The 23,503-nt window shown below is 37.6% G+C and overlaps 1 protein-coding gene across 5 annotated transcripts in view; it reads left to right on the forward strand.

Moving 5' to 3' along the window:
- Positions 1-23,503, forward strand: part of LOC150082988 (uncharacterized) — a 1,785,507-nt gene that overhangs the window by 1,197,966 nt on the left and 564,038 nt on the right. For all 5 annotated transcript variants that reach the window (XM_090377722.1, XM_090377724.1, XM_090377725.1 and 2 more), the window contains one exon: positions 10,795-10,939. In XM_090377722.1, coding sequence (XP_090233848.1) covers positions 10,795-10,939 — 145 coding nt within the window. The remainder of the gene's footprint in view (positions 1-10,794; positions 10,940-23,503) is intronic.

Consider the following 23,503-nt stretch of genomic DNA (forward strand, 5'->3'; position numbering starts at 1 on the left):
TCCTGCATCATTTCTTTAAGCAGTAACTCCATTATTTTCCTGGAACAGAAGTTAAACTAACAGGTCCATAATTATTTATGTCACCCTTTGAACCCCCCCCCCCTTTGTGAATTTTGGATACATTTGCACATCTTCAGTTCATGGGAAACTCCACTAAATCTAAGGATGCTCTCATAATTATGGCTAAGGGTTTACTTACTTCTCTCTCTGCCTCCTTCAGTATAACTGGATAGATTCCAACTGCCTTGGGTGCCATTTTATGTTTAACTTCACCAAACTTCTCCTCCACTTTGCTCTCTGTTATTACAAAATCATTTAGCTCCCTGTTAGAGTTTAGTGAACTTCTGTCTTCCCCTTCCTTACAGAAATCCTCATGTGTGAATGTTGATGCAAAATATTCATTCAGTTTGTCAGCTATCTGAGCAGGATCATCAACAGTCGAATCACCAACATTAAGTGGACCAATCTGATTAATCCCTTTCCTTCTAGAGTTTACATAAGTAAAGAAAGCCTTGTTGTTTTTCTTTGCATCCTTTGCCAGGGATTTCACGTAATCAGCCTTCGCTTGTCTAACCCTCCTTTGTGACTTGATTACAGAATAGCTTATATCTGCCATAGGCTTCTATGTCACCTGGTAATTTATATGCATCCCACGCATTTTTCTTCTTTACCACGAGCCTCATTAGGTCATCTGACCTCCACTTAGTCTAAATCTTGAACAGTATTTCTTATTTGGTATGAAAAGCCTAATAGCTTCCAAGATTAATTCCTTGAAGGCTTCCCATTTAGAATTCACTGTTTTTAACATCATCAGTTGATCCAACTGTATAGAATTTAAAAACTCTCTGAGACCACTGTAGTCACCTTTACGAAAACAAAATCCCTTCTCTTTACCCTTTATAGTAGATATGTCTTTAATTGAATCCCACATCAGTACAAAGTGATCATTGTCACCTAGTGGTTCCTTTATCTGTAAATTCTTAATGCATGAACAATCATTGTTGATAATCAGATCAAGAATATTACTTCCTCTGGTTGCCTCTCGAACATATTGCTTTAGAAAACAATCCTCCTATAAATCCCCAAAACTCTTGCTAGCATGCGAGTGACCATTCCACAAGTTCCAGTTAAAATCACCCATTACAAGATATTCTGATTTACTAGCCCACTCTATTTGTCTGCATAATTGTTCATTGTACTCATCAGAGTCATTAGGCCTGTAACACACTCCTACTTTCATTTTCCCTTTCCCAGTGTTTATGTCACACCAAACTGACTCAACATTGCACTGTCGACCCATGTCGACTGGATGCACTTCCTTAGATTTTGTGTTTCTTAAGTAACAGCATAACCCCTCCTCCCTTTCTATCCTTTGTGTACACATTATACTCCCCATATTCCAGTTCTGCAATGCTTATATCTGTGCAACACCATGTCTCTGATATCCCAATAATTTCTGCCTCTGATGTCTTGATCAGCACTTCAGATTCATCAAATTTATTTACTATACTTGTTGCATTGGTGTACATACAAGTTTACGTCCACCTGTTCTTACTCTTAATTACCCTAACACAGCCCATGTATTTACTTGTTCCGTGATGACTCCCAGCCGCTCTTGAAATTCCCAGTAACTTGCTATCTAGGTTGCTGCTAATTACAATGGAAGCACCGCAAGAATCACTTTCGCCACTGCTTGTGGTTACTGTTAATCTTTTAGTCTGTGAATCCCCCCAAGTTACAGTTTTCCAACACAACCTAACACTGCCTCGATGGTATCAGCAAATATAGAAGCAATATTGGTAGAAGAGAAAAGTCACTGAAGTTTGATTTGTTTTTCTTTTTTCTTTAGTCTTTTTATAAGATCTAACAGTATTAGTAAGATATTTAACAATTTGAAATTTATAATAAGTGCATTTATTAGATATATAAGATTATTAAAAAATAAATTGGTGCTTGAACTTATTACTAAGACCATAATGATAAATATATTTATATTTAAGCATAAAGATTTCTTCCTGTTTTAACCTCAAATTGAGGTTATGAATTTGTGCAGAACTGAAATATAAATATCAGATTGTATGTGAATGATAATGTCTAAAGTCACTCTTATGTTTAGTGATATTAATTTTAAGTTTATTGTGGCTATAGTTATTGATATCAGATCTATGTAAATTAATACTTAAATATAATTTATTACTTGTTTGTTCAATATATTTAATGTTGCAAGTTCTACAGGTGATAAGGTAAATGACATTGTGCAATTTACAAAAGAGAGGTGCAGTGGGATTATCAGTATAATGTTGTGGATAGGGACATGACAGCTTTAAATTTAGAAATAGAATTGCTATTGGTAGCAACTGAGTGCATAATAAAAGACTTTAGGTGTGGTGGATTATATGCAAAAATACTCTGGTTAATGTATGTTGTGTGAGGTATTAAAAATTTGTACCAAAGGCAAACCAGAACATTAGACCTCGTGATCATGTTTAGTCTATGATGCCCATGTAGCGTAGCATATATTTACTATTCTTTTGTGAATTCAGTGTGAATTGTTGATTTAAATATATATATATATATATATATATATATATCTAAAGACACACACACACACACACACACACACACACACACACACACACACACACACACACACACACACACACACACACACGCATGCACGCACACACAATATATATATATATAGACGAATATATTGTTGCCAGTGGGTGGGTAAAGTGCCTGCCTGGTAACCCAAAGGTCGCGGGTTCGAATCCCGCCTCGGGCTTGGATCAAAGTACTGCAAAAACCTTGGTAGGTGCATTATGGCCACAGAAGCCGATGTGCCAACAACTACAAAAAAAAAAAAAAAAAAAAAAAAAAGTTGCCAGTGTATTAGGTGGAGGTGCTGAATTGTCACGTGTAATTACCATGGAAAAATTGAGAACACATGCATGGTAAAAACAGAATACCTGAAATAAAATAAAATTAAAGTTTAATATAAAAATAAATGATAGTACCTAAAGCTGTGGGTCCTAGGACTTTAACTACTTCATCAATGGGGTCGGCGGCGGAAATTGTAGGAGCCACCACAATAAGCCGGGTCTCTGTTTCTGTTATGATGTACATGTTGAAAAGAATGCATACGTATACATCATAGCCAACCCAACAGAGACCAAAAGGAATGATTAAAATTAAAGAATATATAAAATATATATAAAATAAATAAATAAAATAAAGCTAAAAATCTAAAATAATGCTGATAGATTCCTGTAAAAAGAAAAAAATTAAAAAATTAATGAAATTCAAAAGAAGGCAAAATAAGAAAACTTAGTGTGTGCATGGACAGGAAAATGTTGAATGAGCTGAATGCCATTGGAGACCAAAGAAGAAAACAGAAAGTTTACTGCATGGTGTATTTATGTCAGTTGTAGTAACCCTGAGTGTGGGGGGCTACTACAACTAACATTCTCTTTGTCTTCCAATTACTTTCTACTGTCCTTATTTACTACAACTTATTTCTCGTGCACGATTAGGCTGGCCGAAAGCAATATCGAGATGCTATTCCTCTACTATCACTACTTTTTTCTTCTTTAACAAAGTTTAATGTCTTTTCCACACTACTTTGCCTAGTTTTTGTTTCTCCCTATGCTGGCACTTCGCCTCATTTGTTTAATTGCTTACTTCCCCGTCACATGGGACTGTTCACTTTGGCAGCTAAACACTTGCCCCCCACACACACTCAGGGTTACTACAACTGACATAAATACACCATACAGTGAACTTTCTTTTTTCTTCTTTGGTCTCCAGCGGCATTCAGCTTATTCAACGTTTTACTGTCCATGCACACAGTAAGTTTTCTTATTTTGCCTTCTTTTGGATTTCATTCATTTTTTAATTTTTTCTTTTTACAGGAATCTATTAGCTTTATTTTATTTATTTATTTTATATATATTTTATATATTCTTTAATTTTAATCCTTCCTTTTGGTATCTGTCGGGTGGCCTATGATGTATACGTATGCATTCTTTTCAACGTATACATTATAACAGAAACAGAGACCCGGCTTATTGCGGTGGCTCCTACAATTTTTGCTGCCGACCTCATTGATGAAGTAGTTAAAGTCCTAGGACCCACAGCTTTAGGTGCTATCATTTATTTTTATGTTAAACCTTAATTTTATTTTATTTCAGGTATTCTGTTTTTACCATGCATGTGTTCTCAATTTTTCCATGTTAATTACACCTGACAGTTCAGCACCTCCACCTAATAATACACTGACAACAATATATTCGTCTCTATTTCATTATGGTTGCCAGTTTTTTCTGCTATAATTAGTAGTACCCCAGATCCATAACCCAGTTTAATATTTTTAATTTTTTAATACCTTTTCTAGTTTGCTAACACTTTCAGAAATTTCATTACATCTTATTTTTATCAATATTATATATATATATATATTTAAAAATAACTAAATGCACAAGGCATAATACGTTAAGAGTAAGAGTTTAATATCTATATAATATCAGTGTAGATACACCATAGATAACTCTTAAGAAAAAAATTCGACGGTAGTGTGGGAGGAATTATTTGCTCTGTATCTCATACTGTGTTCTTCCTTCACAATGAGTTGCCATGGTGTTGCACCACCTCGAATAAGCACACACTTCTTGATTAGACTGGGGTTCAAGCCCGTGACCACCAAATACGGAGGATGCGGAAAGGTCAGGGAATGACCACCGCATATCCCCGGAGCAATATGGCCTTAGTTGCTAATGCTTAAAAAAAAAAAAAAAAAAAAAAAACCAAGCTTCACTAATAGAGAAGACTATTGTTACTTATTCTCAGTGAGTACCACCACCCAGATGGCACCGTTTCAAAGCTATTGGCCTATCATCAGTGGGCGGGCAGGTACCCTGGTATTGCAGACATGACAACCCAGTTGTGAGATAATCAAACAATATGAGAGATGGCAAAAGGTTTATATGATAATCTTTAAAAATAACTAAATGCACAAGGCACGTTAAGAGTAAGAATTTAATATCTATATAATATTGGTGTAAATACACCATAGATAACTCTTAAGAAACTATGATTGTAGTGTGGGAGGCATCATTTGCTCTGTATCTCATATTGTGCTCATCTGCTGAGAATAAGTAACAATGGTCTTCTCTAATAGTGAAGCGTTACTTATTCAAAGTAGTACAACACCATGGCAACTCGTTGTGAAGGAAGAGCACAATATGAGATACAGAGCAAATGATGCCTCCCACACTACCATCGTAGTTTCTTAAAAGTTATCTATGGTGTATCTACACCAATATTATATAGATATTAAACTCTTACTCTTAACATATTATGCCTTGTGCATTTAGTTATTTTTAAAGATTATCATATGAACCTTTGGCATCTCTCATATTGTATGATTATCTTCACAACTGGGTCGTCATGTATGCAACACCACGGTACCTGCCCATTCACCAAAGAGAAGCCAACAAGCTTTGAAACGGTGCCGTCTTGGGGGCCTGATGCCACCAAGTTTCCCAGAATAGGTAACAACAATCTTCTCTACTGGGGAAGCATTGCCTATTCAAGGAATTTATGAGCTTTTGAGTAGTGTGAGGTGAAGGAGTAATTGTCACTTTCTTCTACAGCATTTCCTTCCTCTATCTCTCCTACTATCACCTTCCTACGTCTTTATTGCTTTCCTAAGCCTAATAGGGATAGTATGAGGATAACCGAGATCCTTATCCCATACCATATTTCAAACAGTGCCATCTGGATGGTGGTACTCACTGAAAATAAGTAACAATAGTCTTCTCTATTAGTAAAGTGTTACTTATTCAAGGTAATGCAACACCATGGCAACTTGTTGTGAAGGAAGAGCACAATATGATATACAGAGCAAATGATGCCTCCCACACTACCATTGTAGTTTTTTAAGAGTTATCTGTGGTGTATCTACACCGATATTATATAGATATATATATATATATATATATATAAGTTATATATATATCTTATAGAAAAATAAATTTAATTTGTGAACTGTAACTGCATATTTCCTTATTTGCACAAATAGTATACTTCAACAAATCTCATAACATAGCACATAGTGGTATCTTTTATCCAAGTAGAGTTTATAAATGTTACATCAAGGTTGGGGAGTCAGTCAGTGTGGTTGCATTTTTATTGTGCTCCATGTTTACTGTCTAATTATGAATTATAGTCTTAACAAATTCCTAATGAGTAGTACCTACCTAATCCTAATGCTACTAGCTACAAGAAGATGTTCTTGTTCCACCTGTGCCTTTATCAGGTAATTAGTAATTAATATATTTGTATTAATAGTGTTCCGGGTAAAGAAACAGTGCTGCAAAGTCACCTATCTTGTTTCAAGATTAGCCTTTGTTGAAAGTGCCCTTTAAACAATATAGCCTAATGAATAGAACTCAGAGGTCACCCAATCCCAGGGACTAATTCCTTACTTCCTACAACTAATTAGTGAAATGTAATGGAAAAACTCCTTCCTTGTTACAATGCATATTTGATGTTAACTTAATGATAATGAATTAGATGACATCAGGTTGTGAGGATCTGCAATCTAAAATACAGGGTATCCAGACTGCCTCTATCTATGTTTTTCATTGATCTAATGCCAAAAGCAAACAATAAAGATATATGCAATATCGAATACATCCTTAACACCAAAGTAAAATTCGAACCACCTCATGAAAAAAATGAACTACAGCAGTGGAAAAGATGTCAACAATATGGGCACACCAAAACATACTGCCAATATCCATTCCATTGCATAAAATGTGCTAAAAACCACCTGACAACCAGCTGTCCAAAAACTGACAGACAAACTCCAATTAAATGCACTCTTTGTTGCCGAGCACATCAAGCCAACCATAAAGGATGGTTGGCTTGATGTGCTCAAGGAGATCCAAGCAAGAAGATTTCCACTGAACAGGGTGAAACAACTGTCAACAACAACAACCCAACCAGCAACAACAACAACAGGCAATACAGAACAAGACATAAGACAACAACCTCAAGCCAGACCAGTCTTATCCTATGCTCAAGTAGTGAATAGACTGCCTCTATCTATGTTTTTCATTGATCTAATGCCAAAAGCAAACAATAAAGATATATGCAATATCGAATACATCCTTAACACCAAAGTAAAATTCGAACCACCTCATAAAAAAATGAACTACAGCAGTGGAAAAGATGTCAACAATATGGGCACACCAAAACATACTGCCAACATCCATTCCATTGCATAAAATGTGCTAAAAACCACCTGACAACCAGCTGTCCAAAAACTGACAGACAAACCATAAAGAATGGTTGGCTTGATGTGCCCAAGGAGATCCAAGCAAGAAGATTTTCCACCGAACAGGGTGAAACAACTGTCAACAAAAAAACAACAGGCAATACAGAACAAGACATAAGACAACATCCTCAAGCCAGACCAGTCTTATCCTATAGTAGTGACCAGTCTTATCCTATAGCTCAAGTAGTGAAAGAAAGATCCCAGCAATTACAAGAAGAGAACAACCTCACACAAAAACATGCCAAAACAAGTGCAACAATCTCTCTTCAGACTGGAACAAGCTCTAATTAGAAGATAGGAAAATCAAGCGGCAAGGTTGACAGAAGACATAAGAACGATGCTCAACCTGCTAACAGCACTTGTAGCAAAACTTAAATAATAATAAAATTATTAAAAATTGCTCTTTGGAATGCCAATAGCCTGGATGGATATAACCAGCAGGTAAAAACATTTATTATTGAACATAACTTAGACATCATGTTGATTACAGAAACACACTTCACAAACAGAAAACATTTTAAAATGATGAACTATAGCTACTACGACACAAAATGTCCTGAAGGAACAGCTCGGGAGGTTCAGCAATAATTGTTAAAAACTCCATAAAGCACCGTGAGATAACCAAGTACAAAACGAATTCTACTTAAGCAACAAGTATTGCAATTGAAGTCTGGATAGGTCCCTTTATGGTTTCCTCTGCTCACCAAGCTATAATATTAGTAAAAAATGAATTCATAACCCTATTCCAAGCTTTTGGGAATAGATTTATCGCAGGAGGAGATTACAATGTCAAGCATGTACAATGGGATTCAAGAATAACACCGAGGGTACGAACACTAAAAAGAGAGATTTGAGCCCGTGACCACCAAATACGGAGGATGCAGAAAGGTCAGGGAATGACCACCACATATCCCCAGAGCAATATGGCCTTAGTTGCTAATGCTCCTAAAAAAAAAACTAAAAAGAGTAATGCAAGAAAATCATTACGAACATTTATCTACAGGTGAACCAACATACTGGCAGACAGATAGGAGAAAAGTTCCCGATATAGACATCTGCATAACTAAAGAGATTGCGAAAGATTATACAGATATAACATTGAGTCTAGATCTATCTTCTGATCACTCCCCAGTAATAGCAAATTTGAGCTCGCATATTATAATCAGACAGAATCCACCAGTTCTTCATAATAAACACACAGATTTGAAATACTTCCAAGAGCTAATAAATGAGAAAGTAAACTTAAAAATGCCTCTTAAAACATGTGACGATATTGACCTAGCTGTAGAAAACCTAACAACAATAGTACAAGTTTCTGCCTGGGAAGCTACACCAGAAATAAAAACACATAGGGAAAAATAGAATTTGGCAATCATCATAAAACAAACAATAGCAGAAAAATGAAGGCTAAGATGAGTCTGGCAACTGAGCAGACACCCTGAAGACAAAAGAAATTTTAATAACGCAGCAAGAAATTTAAAAAGAATGCTCGATGCAATAAAAAATGAGTCAATTCAGGAACAGCTGGAATAGATAACTGCAACTGATGCCACTGACTATGCCTTGTGGAAAGCCACAAAAAGGAGAAAACAGTCAACACAACCAGTACCACCTATCAAAAAACCTAATAATGGCTGGGCAAAAAGTGACTCAGAAAAAGCCAACACTTTTGCTGAACACCTGGAAAAAGTTTTCCAACCATATCCCTTTGAATCTACAGCAGAAGGTCATCATTATCTTGAAGCTTCCTATCAACTGTCTCCACCTGTAAAAGCCTTCTCGCCAGCTGAAGTAAGGAGTATCATACAAAGAAAACTGAATTCTAAAAAAGCTCCGGGATTTGATTTGATTACTGATAAAATACTCAAGGAACTACCTCCAAAAGGACTAGTGCTTCTAATGCACATATACAATGCCATAATATGCATGGGCTACTTCCCAGCAGCATGGAAAGTTGCCTAAATAATAATGATGCTAAAGCCTGGGAAACCCTCCAATGAAGTAACATTATACCGGCCTGTCAGTCTACTACCAGTATTATCAAAAATAATAGAAAAGCTAATATTAAAATGGCTGAAACCGATCCTAGAAGAAGAAAACTTAATTCCACTACATCAATTCGGATTCAGACAGCAACGTGGCACTAATGAACAAGTGCAGATTGTCAATTTTATCAACAATTATCTGGAAACAAAAAAATATTGCACAGCTGTGTTCTTAGATGTCAGCCAAGCATTTGACAAAAGCTTGGCATGCAGGATTACTATTCAAATTGAAGCAGGTACTACCTCACCAATTACATATAATTATTAAATCATACCTCACGGAAAGATATTACCAAGTGAAACTAAAAGAAGAATAACCCAAGTTAAACCTAACACTCTCTGGAGTGCCACAGGGGAGTGTCTTGGGGCTAGTATTGTATACCCTGTACACCGCTGACCCAGCTAAAGCCTGGGAAACACCCTAGTAGCAACACTTGCTGATGACACAACAGAGCTTGTAACTGATGAAAATGCAATAATTGCAATACAAAGGTTACAAGAACAGCTTAACCAGACACAAGCTTGGCAAAAAAAAAAATGGTTCATGAAAACCAATGAGACAAAATCTACTCATGTTACATTTACGAGGAGACAGGAAACATGCCCACCAGTGAAATTAAATGGCCATGCCACACCGCAAGCAGACCATGATAAGTATTTTGGCATCCATCTAGACAGACGCTTAAATTTGAGAAAGCACATTTGGACAAAGAGGAAATAACTTGGGCTAAAGGCTAGCAAGTTGTATTGGCTAATTGGAAGAGATTCCAAGTTATCATTGGCAAACAAGCTACTTATATACAAAGTCACACTGAAACCCATGTGGACCTATGGAATCCCATTTTGGGGTACTGCCAGCACCTCAAACATAGAAATACTACAGTGCTTTCAATCAAAGATGCTGAGAACCATTACCAACTTGCCCTGGTATGTCACCAATAAAATGATACATAGAGACCTGAATATGCCAATGGTAAAAGAAGAAATATGCAGTTACAGTGAGAATTACCAACAACGACTAGAAGTGCATCCAAATTACCTGGCGTGAGCCTATTGGATAACAGCGAAGTTCCCAGAAGACTAAAATGGCAACATCTGCTCGACTTAGTGTAGTGCTTAATGTTTTAATTAAACTAATCTATTCGGTGTGAATGCAGTCATCAGTTATCAAGTAAACTCAATAGAAGTGTCATCACTGGACATCTCCTTCATTCAAGACAATTCTACTGACATTTGTCATACATCGATTTACTTAATGTTTGTTATCTCAAACAGATTGTAAATGAGCATTAAAAAAATAATAAATAAATAAATAAGAGTTTTTAAATTATATTTTATTAAATCACTTAATTATCTTGGTTATCGTTGATATTTGAAATGATAATCTATATTTTATTCTTTAATTTTTAGCCATTGTATTCCTTGATAACAGCAATGATAATTATATGAAAACAAAAAAAGGAATAAAAAAATCTAACTCCCTACCAGCCTATATTCAGTACAAAATTAGAATGGATATAGATAATGTGCCATCTTCTAAGAGAATTAAAGACAGGTGAGGATTATAAATCATTTATTCATTTACAGTTATATAGAAATATATATAATAAACCTTCACAATATTAATATTCATTAAAGTGATCTTTTTGGATATGAGTTTTACATTTTGTTATGTATGAACTTGGCATTTGAGAAGTTTCAGTTGGAAATGGTTTCTTGATTTTATTAATAAAAGTACTATTTTAAAATGCCCTTCCATTTTGCCATTAATTTTAATTGTAAACAAAGAATACTGACTCTATGTAATAAAAAAAAACATGTTTTAACTTAATTGAAAGAAAAAATTTTATTGTTTAATATTTTTACAGAATAAACCTTGGGAACCAGAAATAATACACAGGCTGATATATCTGGATTTATTTGTTTCTATTGTGCTAATATTAGTTAGTGACAAATGATGCAAGAAAGCAAGCATATAAAGTATTAGCCAAAAAAATAAAAATATAAAATTCCAACAACTACACTTCCCACATCACATGTCCATTCCCTTTAAGAATTTATCTACTTTAAAATTACTTGAACTAACTACTTCCAAACACCAAAATGGAAGTTTTCCACTTTAAATTTATGTCCCCTAATATGTGTTGTGTGAGAAAGAAGAAGGATGTCATCAGCATTTATCTTACTCAATCAATTAAAAGCCTTTACAACTCAATCAGATCTCCTTGCAGGTGCTAGTTTCTGGATGCTGCAATTTGCAGAGGTTTTTTTTTATTATTATTATTATTATCTTCCCTTCATTACAGCGAAGGTTAACATTACAAATGTCTAGCAACAATTTAACATATCCAGTGGAATCTAACCACGGTCATTGGTTAGATTCCATTGGTAACAGTGGAATCTAACCATGGTCATTGGTTAGATTCCATTGGTAACAGTGGAATCTAACCATGGTCATTCGCTGATGAGTCCTCCAGCAGCTCAACATTCCCTGGAGAGCCCGGACTGCAGTAATTTAATATCAGAAGTTGATAAACCAATTTTCAGGATTAAGTCAGCAGATGTCTTCTCCAAACTCCCTTATAACTAATAGTAATGGAAGATATGACTGGCTGTGTTCCGTACTCCTTAGCTAAAGTGACTATTATCATTATAATAATGACTATACTCAAGGTTCTGGCCCAAGCCCACAACTTGGGCATCAAGAAGGAACAGAGAGGCATCTTTTACACACCTCCTGTGCAAAAGATGCCTCTCAGGTTTCCATAAACTCTCCTGTGTGTTGAACCAAGACTCTTTCTTAACCTCCTATCCTTTCTTGTGAAGCCTGTTTGAAACTAAGTTCACAATCAAGTCATGCTTTTTAACTCTCAGTCCATGAGTTCTGAAGCATCGTTGAGAAATGTGGGCGAGTGACTTGACCACATTGCATCCAGCCCTGCATGCTCTCTCTCTCTCTCTCTCTCTCTCTCTCTCTCTCTCTCTCTCTCTATATATATATATATATATATACTATGTGGTTGAGATGACCCAGAGCGGGCAGGGAGAACATTGATCCTCGTACTGATGAGGTCAATAAAAGCATGGCCAGATAGGAGCTTGGTCCTGTCACCCATCCACCTATGTTGAGAGTGCACCTTTCCTGACTCTTTATGGCTATCACCATCAAAAGATGAGTGTAAGAGACATCTCCACCATCCCTTCACTGATGCCTTTGACTCATGCTGCACAGAAACCTGCCTTATGCAAGTCGTTTACATATCTAAGTTCTCTTTGAAAGCTGGCTCTAGCAAGCTCTCTGGTTAAAGTCATGGGGGGGAAACCGCAGCCTCTCCATCCCTGATCTCTTTAAGAGGGGGATGTTCCATCTAAACAATGGGATCCCAAGATCCCCCTCTGCGATGTCTGCATGAAAATAGCTGGTGACCACATCATGATTGAGACGCAGCCATTGCCTTATGGCAGACATCACCTGGGTATCCAAGTCATTCAACTGGTATCCAAATCATTCAACTGGTAGCCATTATTCTGCCTAGCACCAAAAGATGGTAAAATCTAGGTATAAGATAAGTGTGCAGGATAGACAGCCTATGCTAGGGCTTGAGTAGAGCTCTCCTAAGCTGCACCAGCAGGTCATCCAGGGAGTCCAAGGCAGGTGCCCTTCCAGAAGCACTAAAATCAACCCCCAAATATCTCCATGATGCAGTAAATTTGCCAGTTGGAAGCTTTAGGTCACTGACTAAGCAGCTACGGCTATCCAACTTGAGCTTTTTATCTCCACTAGAAGGGACCATAGATAAAGTCCAAGACTTTTTCATGTTAATTCTTAAGCCTTGTCTCATAAAGAAATTTTTTTTATCCAAAAGACATTGTAACCCCAACAATATTGATACTGCCTGGATGAGATCGTCAGCTATTTGTTATTTGTTATTTGGTTTTTAGGAGCATTAGCGACTAAGGCCATATTGCTCCGGGGATATGCGGTGGTCATTCCCTGACCTTTCTGCATCCTCCGTATTTGGTGGTCACGGGCTCGAACCCCGGTCTGATCAAGAAGCGTGTGCTACGCACTGCTGCTCCTGCCCACCTGGCTACGGAGGTGCCGAGATTGTCAGCAAATGCCATGATATTTATTCTTATATTATTTAGATCAAAACCTATATAGGCAGGTAACTCCTTCAAAAACATGTCTAACACAAAGTTAAATAACATAGGCAACAGTGGGTCACCCTGCCTAACTCTATTGCAAGGTTTAAATACTGAGAAATCCTGCATGAATCTCATCCTAGTAGAGCACATTGATTGCAGAAGATCAATATACTTCACAAATGATGTTAGAAACTGCTTTCTCTTCAATCCTTTCAAGATGGCAGTAAAGGAAACACTATCAAAGGCCTTTTGGATATCTATTGAGGCAAGGTATAAACTCCTAAGTTCCTCTCTAGATGAAGTTAATAAGGCCTGGAGAATAAATACATTCTCTACCACTCTATCAGTAGGAATGGAGGCCCGCTGTCTAGGATCAAGTTTGATTTTGGAACAAATCCTCCTTATATCTTATGATATAATCTCAAAATAATCGAAGCCACAGTGATGGATCTAAAGTCGGTCGGATCACTAGAGTCAGCCTTCTTTTGTATGAATATTGTATAAGCCTCATATAATTATGGTGATAAAGAGTCAGTCCACAAAAATATATGCAAGAAATCTCATAATATTTTACATGGCACTGCATGGAGGAACAAAGGAGTCAAGTCATCGAAACGAAGGCTAGAAGTTTTCATAGGTAAAGTCTCCTTTATTTCAGAGTTTTCATTTGGCAAGTACAAATCACAACTTAACTCCTCATCATCAGCATAGTTAGGTGGAATGACATCTGAGACATTCTTCTTTGACTGCTCTACACAAAGCACACCTTTCAAAACTTCAAGAATGTACCAGGATCTACATCATTCACCACCCTAGCCTGGTCAAGGATACCCAAGGCACAATGTTTCTGATTTTTATAATATAATGATTGGGTCATAGCAAACTATCTTTTCCTTAACTGATGTTTAACAAATCTCCTTTGATCTGCAGCCCTTTTAGTATTCACTGGCCTACAACCCCAAAAACTACACTTCTCACATCACATGGCCATCCCCTTTAAGAATTTATCTGTTTTAAAATTATTTGAACTAACCACTTCCAAATGCCAAAATGGAAGTTTTCCACTTTAAATTTATGTCCCCTCATATGTGTTGTGTGAGAAAGAGGAAAGTTGCCATCAGCATTTACCTTATTCAATCAATTAAAAGCCTTTATTACTCGATCAGATCTCCTTGCAGGTGCTAGTTTCCGGATGCTACAATTCGAAGAACTGAAGTCTTTATTCACAAGGTTCCCCAACAATCTATTTCCTTCCTAAAATGAGGCTTCCAGACCTGTTTTCAATGTTTGATGTGGCCTTACCATCACCTTATACAATGGTATAATCACCTCCTTATTGCTGCTGGAAAAATTCCTGTATACCATTGGCAAAACTGCATGGGTTGTCTTAGCAGACTGTCTGTTCTGCTTAGGGAAATTTATATCTGGCCACACAATTAATCTCCCCCTATTTTTTGTATATTATTCTCAGATTACTCTTACCCATATGCGGTATCTTGCATTTTTCAATGTTAAATTTCATTTGCCACTTTTCAGCCCATTTTAATTTTCCTAGATCTCATTGCAGTAGCATACCCAGATAACTGTCATTAACCATGCCAACCTTTGTATCATCTGCTAACCCAGATATTATGTCTGATATGCCTTCATAAATATCACTATCACTATCACTGAAAACAATAATGGGCACAGCAATAAACCATGGGAGACTCCACTAATAATTTAAGTCCATGAAGAGCAGTGCCTATTGATAACCACTTTCTGTCTTCTCCCACTGAGCCAACCCTTTATCCATAGCAGTGAACTACCCCTAATGTCACACTGCCTCGATTTGTACAGCAGTCTTTTATGTGGAACAGTACCCAAAACGTTTCTAAAAGCTAAACATATGATGTCAAAATATTTTTTTTATCCAGATCCTTTTTTATAGGTCATTGTGTCCAGTCACATAGGTGAGATAAAATCAGCCCTTAACAAATCCATATTGTGACTTTCATATAACCACATTATGTCCTACATTACTTCTTTAACCAGTGATTACATTATTTTCTCTGGAACAGAAGTGAAGCTTACAGCTCTGTGATTACTCGCTTCACCTTTTGATCTCCCTTTGTGAATGGGATACATTTGCACATCCCAGTCCATAGGGTCAACTCCTGAATACAATGTTTGCTTAGCTCTTTTGATGCATTTCTTAATATAATTGGGTAGATTCATCAGCCTTAGGAGTTCAGGTACCTTATTTTCTTCATTCGTCAACAGAATTGCAGCATCGTCAACAGTATTACAATTCACATCTATCCAACTAATGATGTGATTCATCCCTTTCATTCTAGTATTTACATAACTAAAGAAGTCTTGCTACTTTTCTTTGCATTCTTAGTCAATGGGCCCTAAGTGCCAAGTGAGAGTTACCAAGTGATTTTCCTAGTGTGATTATCTAGAGTGTTTTCCTAGGGTGAGTCCTCCACTCACAACATTACTGCTGACCGCTCACAATGTCACTGCCTCCCACACTAGCAATGTCATTGGTATCCCACACTAGCAATGTCACTGGTATCCCAGCTAGCAATTTTACTGCTACCCTCACTAGCAACGCACTGCTCTGATCACTTGGTCACTGGTTGGCACCACTCCTCCCTCCATTTGTCGGGGGTCAGAAACCTGGATGGAAAGAGCTACCCCCCCATGGCTAAAAGGAGCAATGGAATTTGATAATTACCTTCCTATTGAGCCTGGATACTCACCATGTGAATAATCACATGGTGATTACTCGTAGCCACAGGCAGAGGTGAAGGTGATTCTTTCACAACTTCTATTAGAATAAGTAATGAACTGGAGTGAGGGGTGCTGGGGATTTCAGGGACTGATGGCAGTCATCGTGAAACAGGTAGGTACATGGGATGTGTCAGAGTAACTAGGAATAGGTTCATGTATGCTTGCATGTACACCAATGCTAGAAGTATAGTAAATAAATTTGATGAATTTGAAGTGTTGGTCAAGACATCAAAGACGGATATTGTTGGGATATCACAGACGTGGTGAAACACACCAATATTAGGAATGCAGAAATGGAATTTGGAGAGTACAATGTGTACAGAAAGGATCGACAGGATAGGAAGAGAGGAGGTGTCATGCTGTTAATTAAGAAAAACATAAAATCAATAGAAGTGCATCCAGTTGATATAGATGAACAGTGCATTATTGAGTCAGTTTGGTGTGACATAAGCACTGCGAAAAGCAAAAATAAGAGTAGGAGTGTGTTATAGGCCTAATGACTCGAATGAGTTCAATGAACAATTGTACAGAGAAATAGAGTGGGCTAGTAAATCAGAATCTGTTATAATGGGGAATTTTAACTTCCCAGATATTGACTGGAACTTGTGGGTTGGTCACTCACACACTAGTAAGACTTTTGTGGATTTATTGGATGATTGTTTTCTGCAGCAGCATGTTCGAGAGGCAACCAGAGAGGGTAATACTCTTGATCTGGTTATCAGCAGTGATCATTCGTGTATTAAGAATTTGCAGATAAAGGAACCACTAAGTGGCAGTGATCACAGTGTACTGATGTGAGATTTACTTAAAAGATATAATTACCATCAGGGGTAAAGGAAAGGGTTTTTGCTTCCGTAAAATGAGTACAGTGGTCTCAGACAGTTTTTAAATTCTGTACAGTGGGATCAACTAACGAGGTTACTAACAGTAAATTCTAAGTGGGAAGCATTCAAGGAATTAATGGTGGAAGCTACTAAAAGTTTCATACCTATTAAGAAATATTGTTCAAGGTTTAGGCCTAAATGGTTATCAGATGAACTAATGAGACTCGTGACAGAGAAGGAAAAAGGCATAGGATGCATATAAATTATCAAGCAACTCAGAAGCCTATGGCAGATATAAGCTAGTCTGTAATCAGGTCACAAAACGAGGTTAGGCATATGAAGGCAGATTACGAGAAATCTTTGGCAAAAGATGCTAAGAAATACAGCAAGGATTTCTTTACTTAAAGGTAAAGTGCAGCCATTATCAACCCACTGCAGGATGGAAGCCTCCTCAACAATTCATGCTGAGGGAAATGGACCTTAGTCTGCTATGCTGGTCCAGTGCAGTTTGGCAGATCGACCGTATTCAGCAGTCAGGGGCTTGAACCCCGGTCTACTCAAAGAGCGTGTGCTACTGCACTCCCACTCCTGACCACTCGGCTACGTAGACCGTTTCTTTACTTATATAAACTGTAAACTTATATAAACTCTAAAAGGAAGGGGATAAATCTGATTGGTCCACTTGATATCGGTGATTCGACTGTTGTTGATGATCCTGCTCAGATAGCAAACAAACTGAATGAGTATTTTGCATCTACATTCACACATGAGGAGTTATTAAGGTTTGAAAATGGCAGAAGGTTATCAAATTGTAGCAGGGTGCTTAATGATTTTGTAATAACTGAGAGCAAAGTGGAGGAGAAATTGTTGAAGTTAAACATAAGCAAGGCACCTGGGGTGTATGGGATCTATCCAGTTATATTAAAGGAGGTGGCAAAGCAACTAAGCAAACCCTTAGCCATAATAATGAGAGCATCCTTGGACTCAGGGGTGGTCCCCACAGACTGGAGATGAGCAAAATGCACTGGATCGAAGGGTGACATGAGTAATTACAGACCAGTTAGTTTAACTTCTGTTCCAGGTAAAATAATGGAGTCACTGGATAAAGATGCATTGTAGGATCATCTAGACAAGACTGCAGCAATAATTCAGACGCAACATGGGTTTGTTAAGGGAAAGTCTTGTCTGACAAATTTGATAGGATATTGTAATGTGGTTACAAAGGATCTGGATGCAAAAAATAAATTTGATATCATATATTTGGATTTTAGGAAAGCTTTTGACACTGTTGCGCATGAAAGACTATTGTACAAATTGGAGCAGAATTGTATTAAGGGTAAGTTGCTACAATGGATAAAAGGATGGTTGTGTGGGAGAAGACAGAGGGTGGTAATCAATGGGTGCTGCTCTTCATGGACTAATGTTATTAGTGGAGTCCCACAGGGTTCGGTGTTGGTTCCATTGTTGTTTTGTATATTTATCAATGATATTGATGAAGGTATATCAGGCTTAATGTCGAAGTTTGCAGATGATACAAAGGTTGGCAGGGTTGTTAATGACAGTAATGCAGTGTGCTATTGCAACAGGATCTAGATAATTTGGGCAGATGGGCTAAGAAGTGGCAACTGAAGTTTAACCTTGACAAATGCAAAGTACTGCATATGGGTAGAAGTAACCCAAGAGAAAAGTACCAACTGTGTGGTACTACACTTAAGGTGGTAGAAAATGAAAAAGACCTGGGAGTAATTGTGCAGTGATATGAAGTTTTCTGAGCAATGCAGACAGGCTGCCAGGGCAGGTCATGGGGTTTTGTCAATGATATATAGGAATTTTGCTAGTAGGGAAAAGGAGGTGATTGTCCCTCTGTATAAGGCAATGGTCAGGCCACGCCTTGAGTACTGTGTACAGGTCTGGAGGCCTCATTTTAGGAAGGATGTCGATTTGCTTGAGGGTGTACAGAGAAGGGCAACAAGATTGGTGAGGGGAATGAAGGGATCCTCTTACCAAGAGAGGCTTAAGTTCTGCAAATTGCAGTGACTGGAGGCTAGGCACCTGCACAGTGATCTGATTGAGGTGTATAAGGCCTTGAATGGGTTGAGCATGCTGAATTCTGATGGAATCCTTCCACTCATTCAGATTACGAACCTAAGGGGGCATAAATTCAAATTAAGAAAAGACAGATGTAGAATAGATGTGTGGAAATTTGCCTTTAGCCAGCGGGTGGTTAATTGCTGGAACAAACTTCCATCTGTTATTGTGGAAGTTGATAGGTTAAATAAATTTAAGAAGGAACTGGACAGGCATTTGGAAGGAATGGTGTGATTTTTTTTTGTTTTTTGGGCTGATGCTGCATAAGCTTATACACTTGCTTTCTTGCATCACATGCCACTACTACTACTTCTACTACTATGTGCTAAATTAATGGAATTTAGCTCATGAAAAGACTGCATACTGACACAGAGCAACAGGAATGCCCATCTTTCATTTGTTGTGAAACAAATGCATAAGTAAGCTGTCCCCATCTCTCATACAGGAATAGCATTGCATTAGCTATGGAAAATGATGCAAGATTATACAGTATCAGCCAAAAAAAAAACAAAAAAAAAAACAAAAAAAACATGACACCTCCTATTTCACCTAACTTCACCTATTGATTCTCTCCAATAGTTTTTTTTAGTTCTTCCTAGAATTTATTTAACCTATAGGCTTTCACAACAACAGATGGAAGTCTGTTCCAAAATTCAACCACCCGTTGGCTGAAGGCAAACTTCTGCACATCTATTCAGTAACTGTCCTTCCTCAATTTTAATTTATGCCCCAGAGGTGTGTAATCTGAGCAAGAGGAAGAATCCCATAAGCATTGAGCTTGCTCAATCCACTCAAAGCCTTACACACCTCAATCAGATCACCTAACAGGTGCCTAGTCTCTAGATGCTGCAATTTGTAGAACTAAAGCCTTCCTTGGTAAGAGCACCCCTTTGTTCCACTCACCAATCTAGTTGCCCTTCTCAGTACTCTTTCCAGTAGCTCCACATCCTTCCTAAAATGAGGCCTCCGGACCTGTATGCAGTACTCATGGTGTGGCCTGACCATTGCCTTATATAATGGTATTATCACCTCCTTATCCCTGCTAGCAAAATTCCTGTATATCATTGACAAAACTCCATGAGCTGTCCTGGCAGCCTGTCTACATTGCTCAGAGAACTTCATACCTGACTGCATAATCAGAATGTAGTACCACAGAATACCCAGAATGTAGTACCACACAGTTCGTACATTATTCTGAGGTTACTGCTACCCATATGAACAGACGAAGTTTTTACGGGCTCCAGCAAATAGAGAAGTTTTGCTTTTTTATTGACTTAAATTGGCATATTAATTTATTTTTTAGAGTTGCTTTATTTTCCTAGTAACAATACTTTAGTTTAATTTGAATTTAGATAGAGATTTTGTAGGTTATTACTTAGTATCGGTAAGGGTATCAAATCCACGTGTTGAACAGGTTTTGCAGCTCTCGCGAATGCAGGTTTTTAATTATACTTAGCCTTTATTGACTTAATTGTTAGATTAAATGATTTTCTATAAGTAGCTTATACACCTAATCAAGCTCCATGTTTTATTTTGAATTTAGATAGCATGATTTGGAAAGTAAATAATACTTCTTGTCCGTAGATTAACCATTCGTAACTTGCCGCCATTGTTATATGATACAACATGTGCACCAAACTAGATAGCGTAAGGTCTAACGGAAAATTAGATAGCGTAAGATCTAACGGAAAACTAGATAGCGTAAGGTTTAACGGAAATCTAGATAGCGAGATAGTAATATCAATTAATCAGTAAAATTTATTAATATTATTAAATTTCATTTGCAATTGAATTGTACTTTAACTAAATAAATATAGCGACCTAGTTTTTACAAACATCACATCATAAATTAATACATATAAGTTGACAAGGGATAAGAAAGTCATATAACGTAACTCGGAAATAACATTCAATACTGAAATACATATAGTGCATATAGTGTTATAACTGCATTGGGATATAAGTTTAGGGTTATATTTTGTATTGGAATTTTATTGAACTTGAATAGAAATCATGATTCAGACCAGAGCAGCAAAGCAAAAGGCTCAAACTAATGGAAGTGCTGTGGCTCAAGGAAGAACTCAAGGGGCAGTTGTCCTCTGAATCACAGTCTATTGAAATGCACTGCTTGTTTGATGTTTGTGGAACAATCAGGAACTTGACATGATATTGCCAAGGGGAATGTCTTTGCGTGTGCATGGTGTAAGAAGTGCAAGGAAATCAGGTGCCAACTCAGCATTGTTGTGGGCTTATATGGGAACTTGAACAGGGTGGATGCCCTCGAAGGATTTAATTTGAGGGGCCCATCAAGCTCTCAGCTGCCCACATCAGTGCCAGAGCTTGCACTTGAACATGAAGCAACACAGCGGCAAACTCCAAGGCAGAATGTGCTAGTCCCAAAGGAACTAGTTGTTGTAGGTGACTCTGTTGTCAGCGAAACGGGGAACATATTGTGCAAAAAGGATAGATGGAACAGGACCAGGGTATGTCTGCCAGGAGCAAAGGTTGATGACGTAGAGCAGATATCATCTTTTAAGGGCACAAAGGGTGATATTGTTGTACACATTGGCACTAATTATATTAAGAGTAGGAGACTGGCGGAATTACTTAACAAGTACAAGTCAATGCTGAAAAAAGCTGTGAGTTAGGGTTGAATTTGAAAGTGTCTGCAATTCTATCCAGACGCGATAGGAGGGAGTATATGATGAGAACCTTGCCGATCAATTCGGCCCTGGAGAGATTGTGCAAGGCTCAAGGGGTAGAATTTTTCTCAAACTGTCTGTGCTTGTTAACAGGAGAGACTGCTTCTACAGGGATGGGATACACTTAAATAGAAAGGGTGCAAGAATATTTGCTGATGCTAAAGAGGCAGAGTTAGATGTGTCAGAAAGCTGCTAGCTTGGGGGGGGGGGAATACATGGACTAATAGATTACCAGTAGCCGCTGGGAGAGGTAAACATGATTTTTGCACTACTTCGATTGAAATGCAATTTAGCAACAGCCTGGAAACCAAGGCAATGAGGATTTCCAGGACTGCTGGGAGTCACAGTGGAACAAGTAAATGCATCGGCTGTGTTAGGGTAACTAAGATTAGAAACAGGTGCATGTATACTTGCATGTACACCAATGCTAGGAGTATAGTTAATAAATTCGATAAGCTTGAAGTGCTAGTCAAGACACCAAAGGCAGATATTGAAGGGATATTAAAGACATGGTGTCACACAAACACAAGCAGTGTAGAACTAGAATTTGGGGATTACAATATGTACAGAAAGGATAGACAGGACAGAAAGTGAGGAGGGGTTATGCTGTTAGTTAAGAAACACATAAAATCTAAGGAAGTGCATCCAATTGATGTTAGTGGACAATGCAATGTTGAATCTGTTTGGTGTGACATAAGCACTGGGAAAGGAAAAATGAGAGTAGATGATGTTATAGGCCAAATAAATCTGATGAGTATAGTGAGCAATTGTGCAGAGAAATGGAGTGGGCCAGTAAATCAGTGTCTCTTATAATGGGGGATTTTAATTTCCCAGAGATTTACTGGAATTTGTGGGTTGGTCACACACACACACGCACACACACACACACACACACACACACACACTAGGAATGCTTTTATGGATTTATTGGATGATTGTTTTCTCCAGCAGCATGTTCGGAAGGCAACTAAAGGGAGTAATACTCATGATTTTATTATCAGTAGTGATTCTTCACGCATCAAGAATCTGCAGAAAAAGGAACCACTAGGTGGCAGTGATCACAGTGTGCTGAAGTTGGACTTACTCAAATAGGTAACTACCATCAGGGGTAAAGGGAAGGGTTTTTGCTTTCATAAAGGTGACTACAGTGGTCTGAGACAGTATTTAAATTCTATATGGTGGGACCACCTGATGATGTTACCAACAGCAAATTCAAAATGGGAAGCATTCAAAGAATTAATCTTGGAAGCTACTAGGCTTTTCATACCAACAAAGAAATGTTGTTCAAGATTTGGCCTAAATGGATGTCAGATGAACTAATTAGATATGTGACAGAGAAGAAAAATGCACGGGTTACATATAAAGTAACATGTGACACAGAAGTCTATGATAGATATAAGCTGGTCTGTAACCAAGTTACAAAGGAGGTTAGGGAGGCAAAGGCAGATTACTAGAAATCTTTGGCAAAGGATGCAAAGAAAATCAGCAATGAGTTCTTTACTTATGTAAACTCTAGAAGGAAGGGGATGAACCAGATTGGTTTGCTTGATATCGATGGTTCACCTGTTGATGATTCTG

Source organism: Mastigoproctus giganteus, chromosome 7 (genome assembly GCF_048544385.1).
Source record: "Mastigoproctus giganteus isolate SK-2022 chromosome 7, ASM4854438v1, whole genome shotgun sequence".
Taxonomy (NCBI): domain Eukaryota; kingdom Metazoa; phylum Arthropoda; class Arachnida; order Uropygi; family Thelyphonidae; genus Mastigoproctus; species Mastigoproctus giganteus.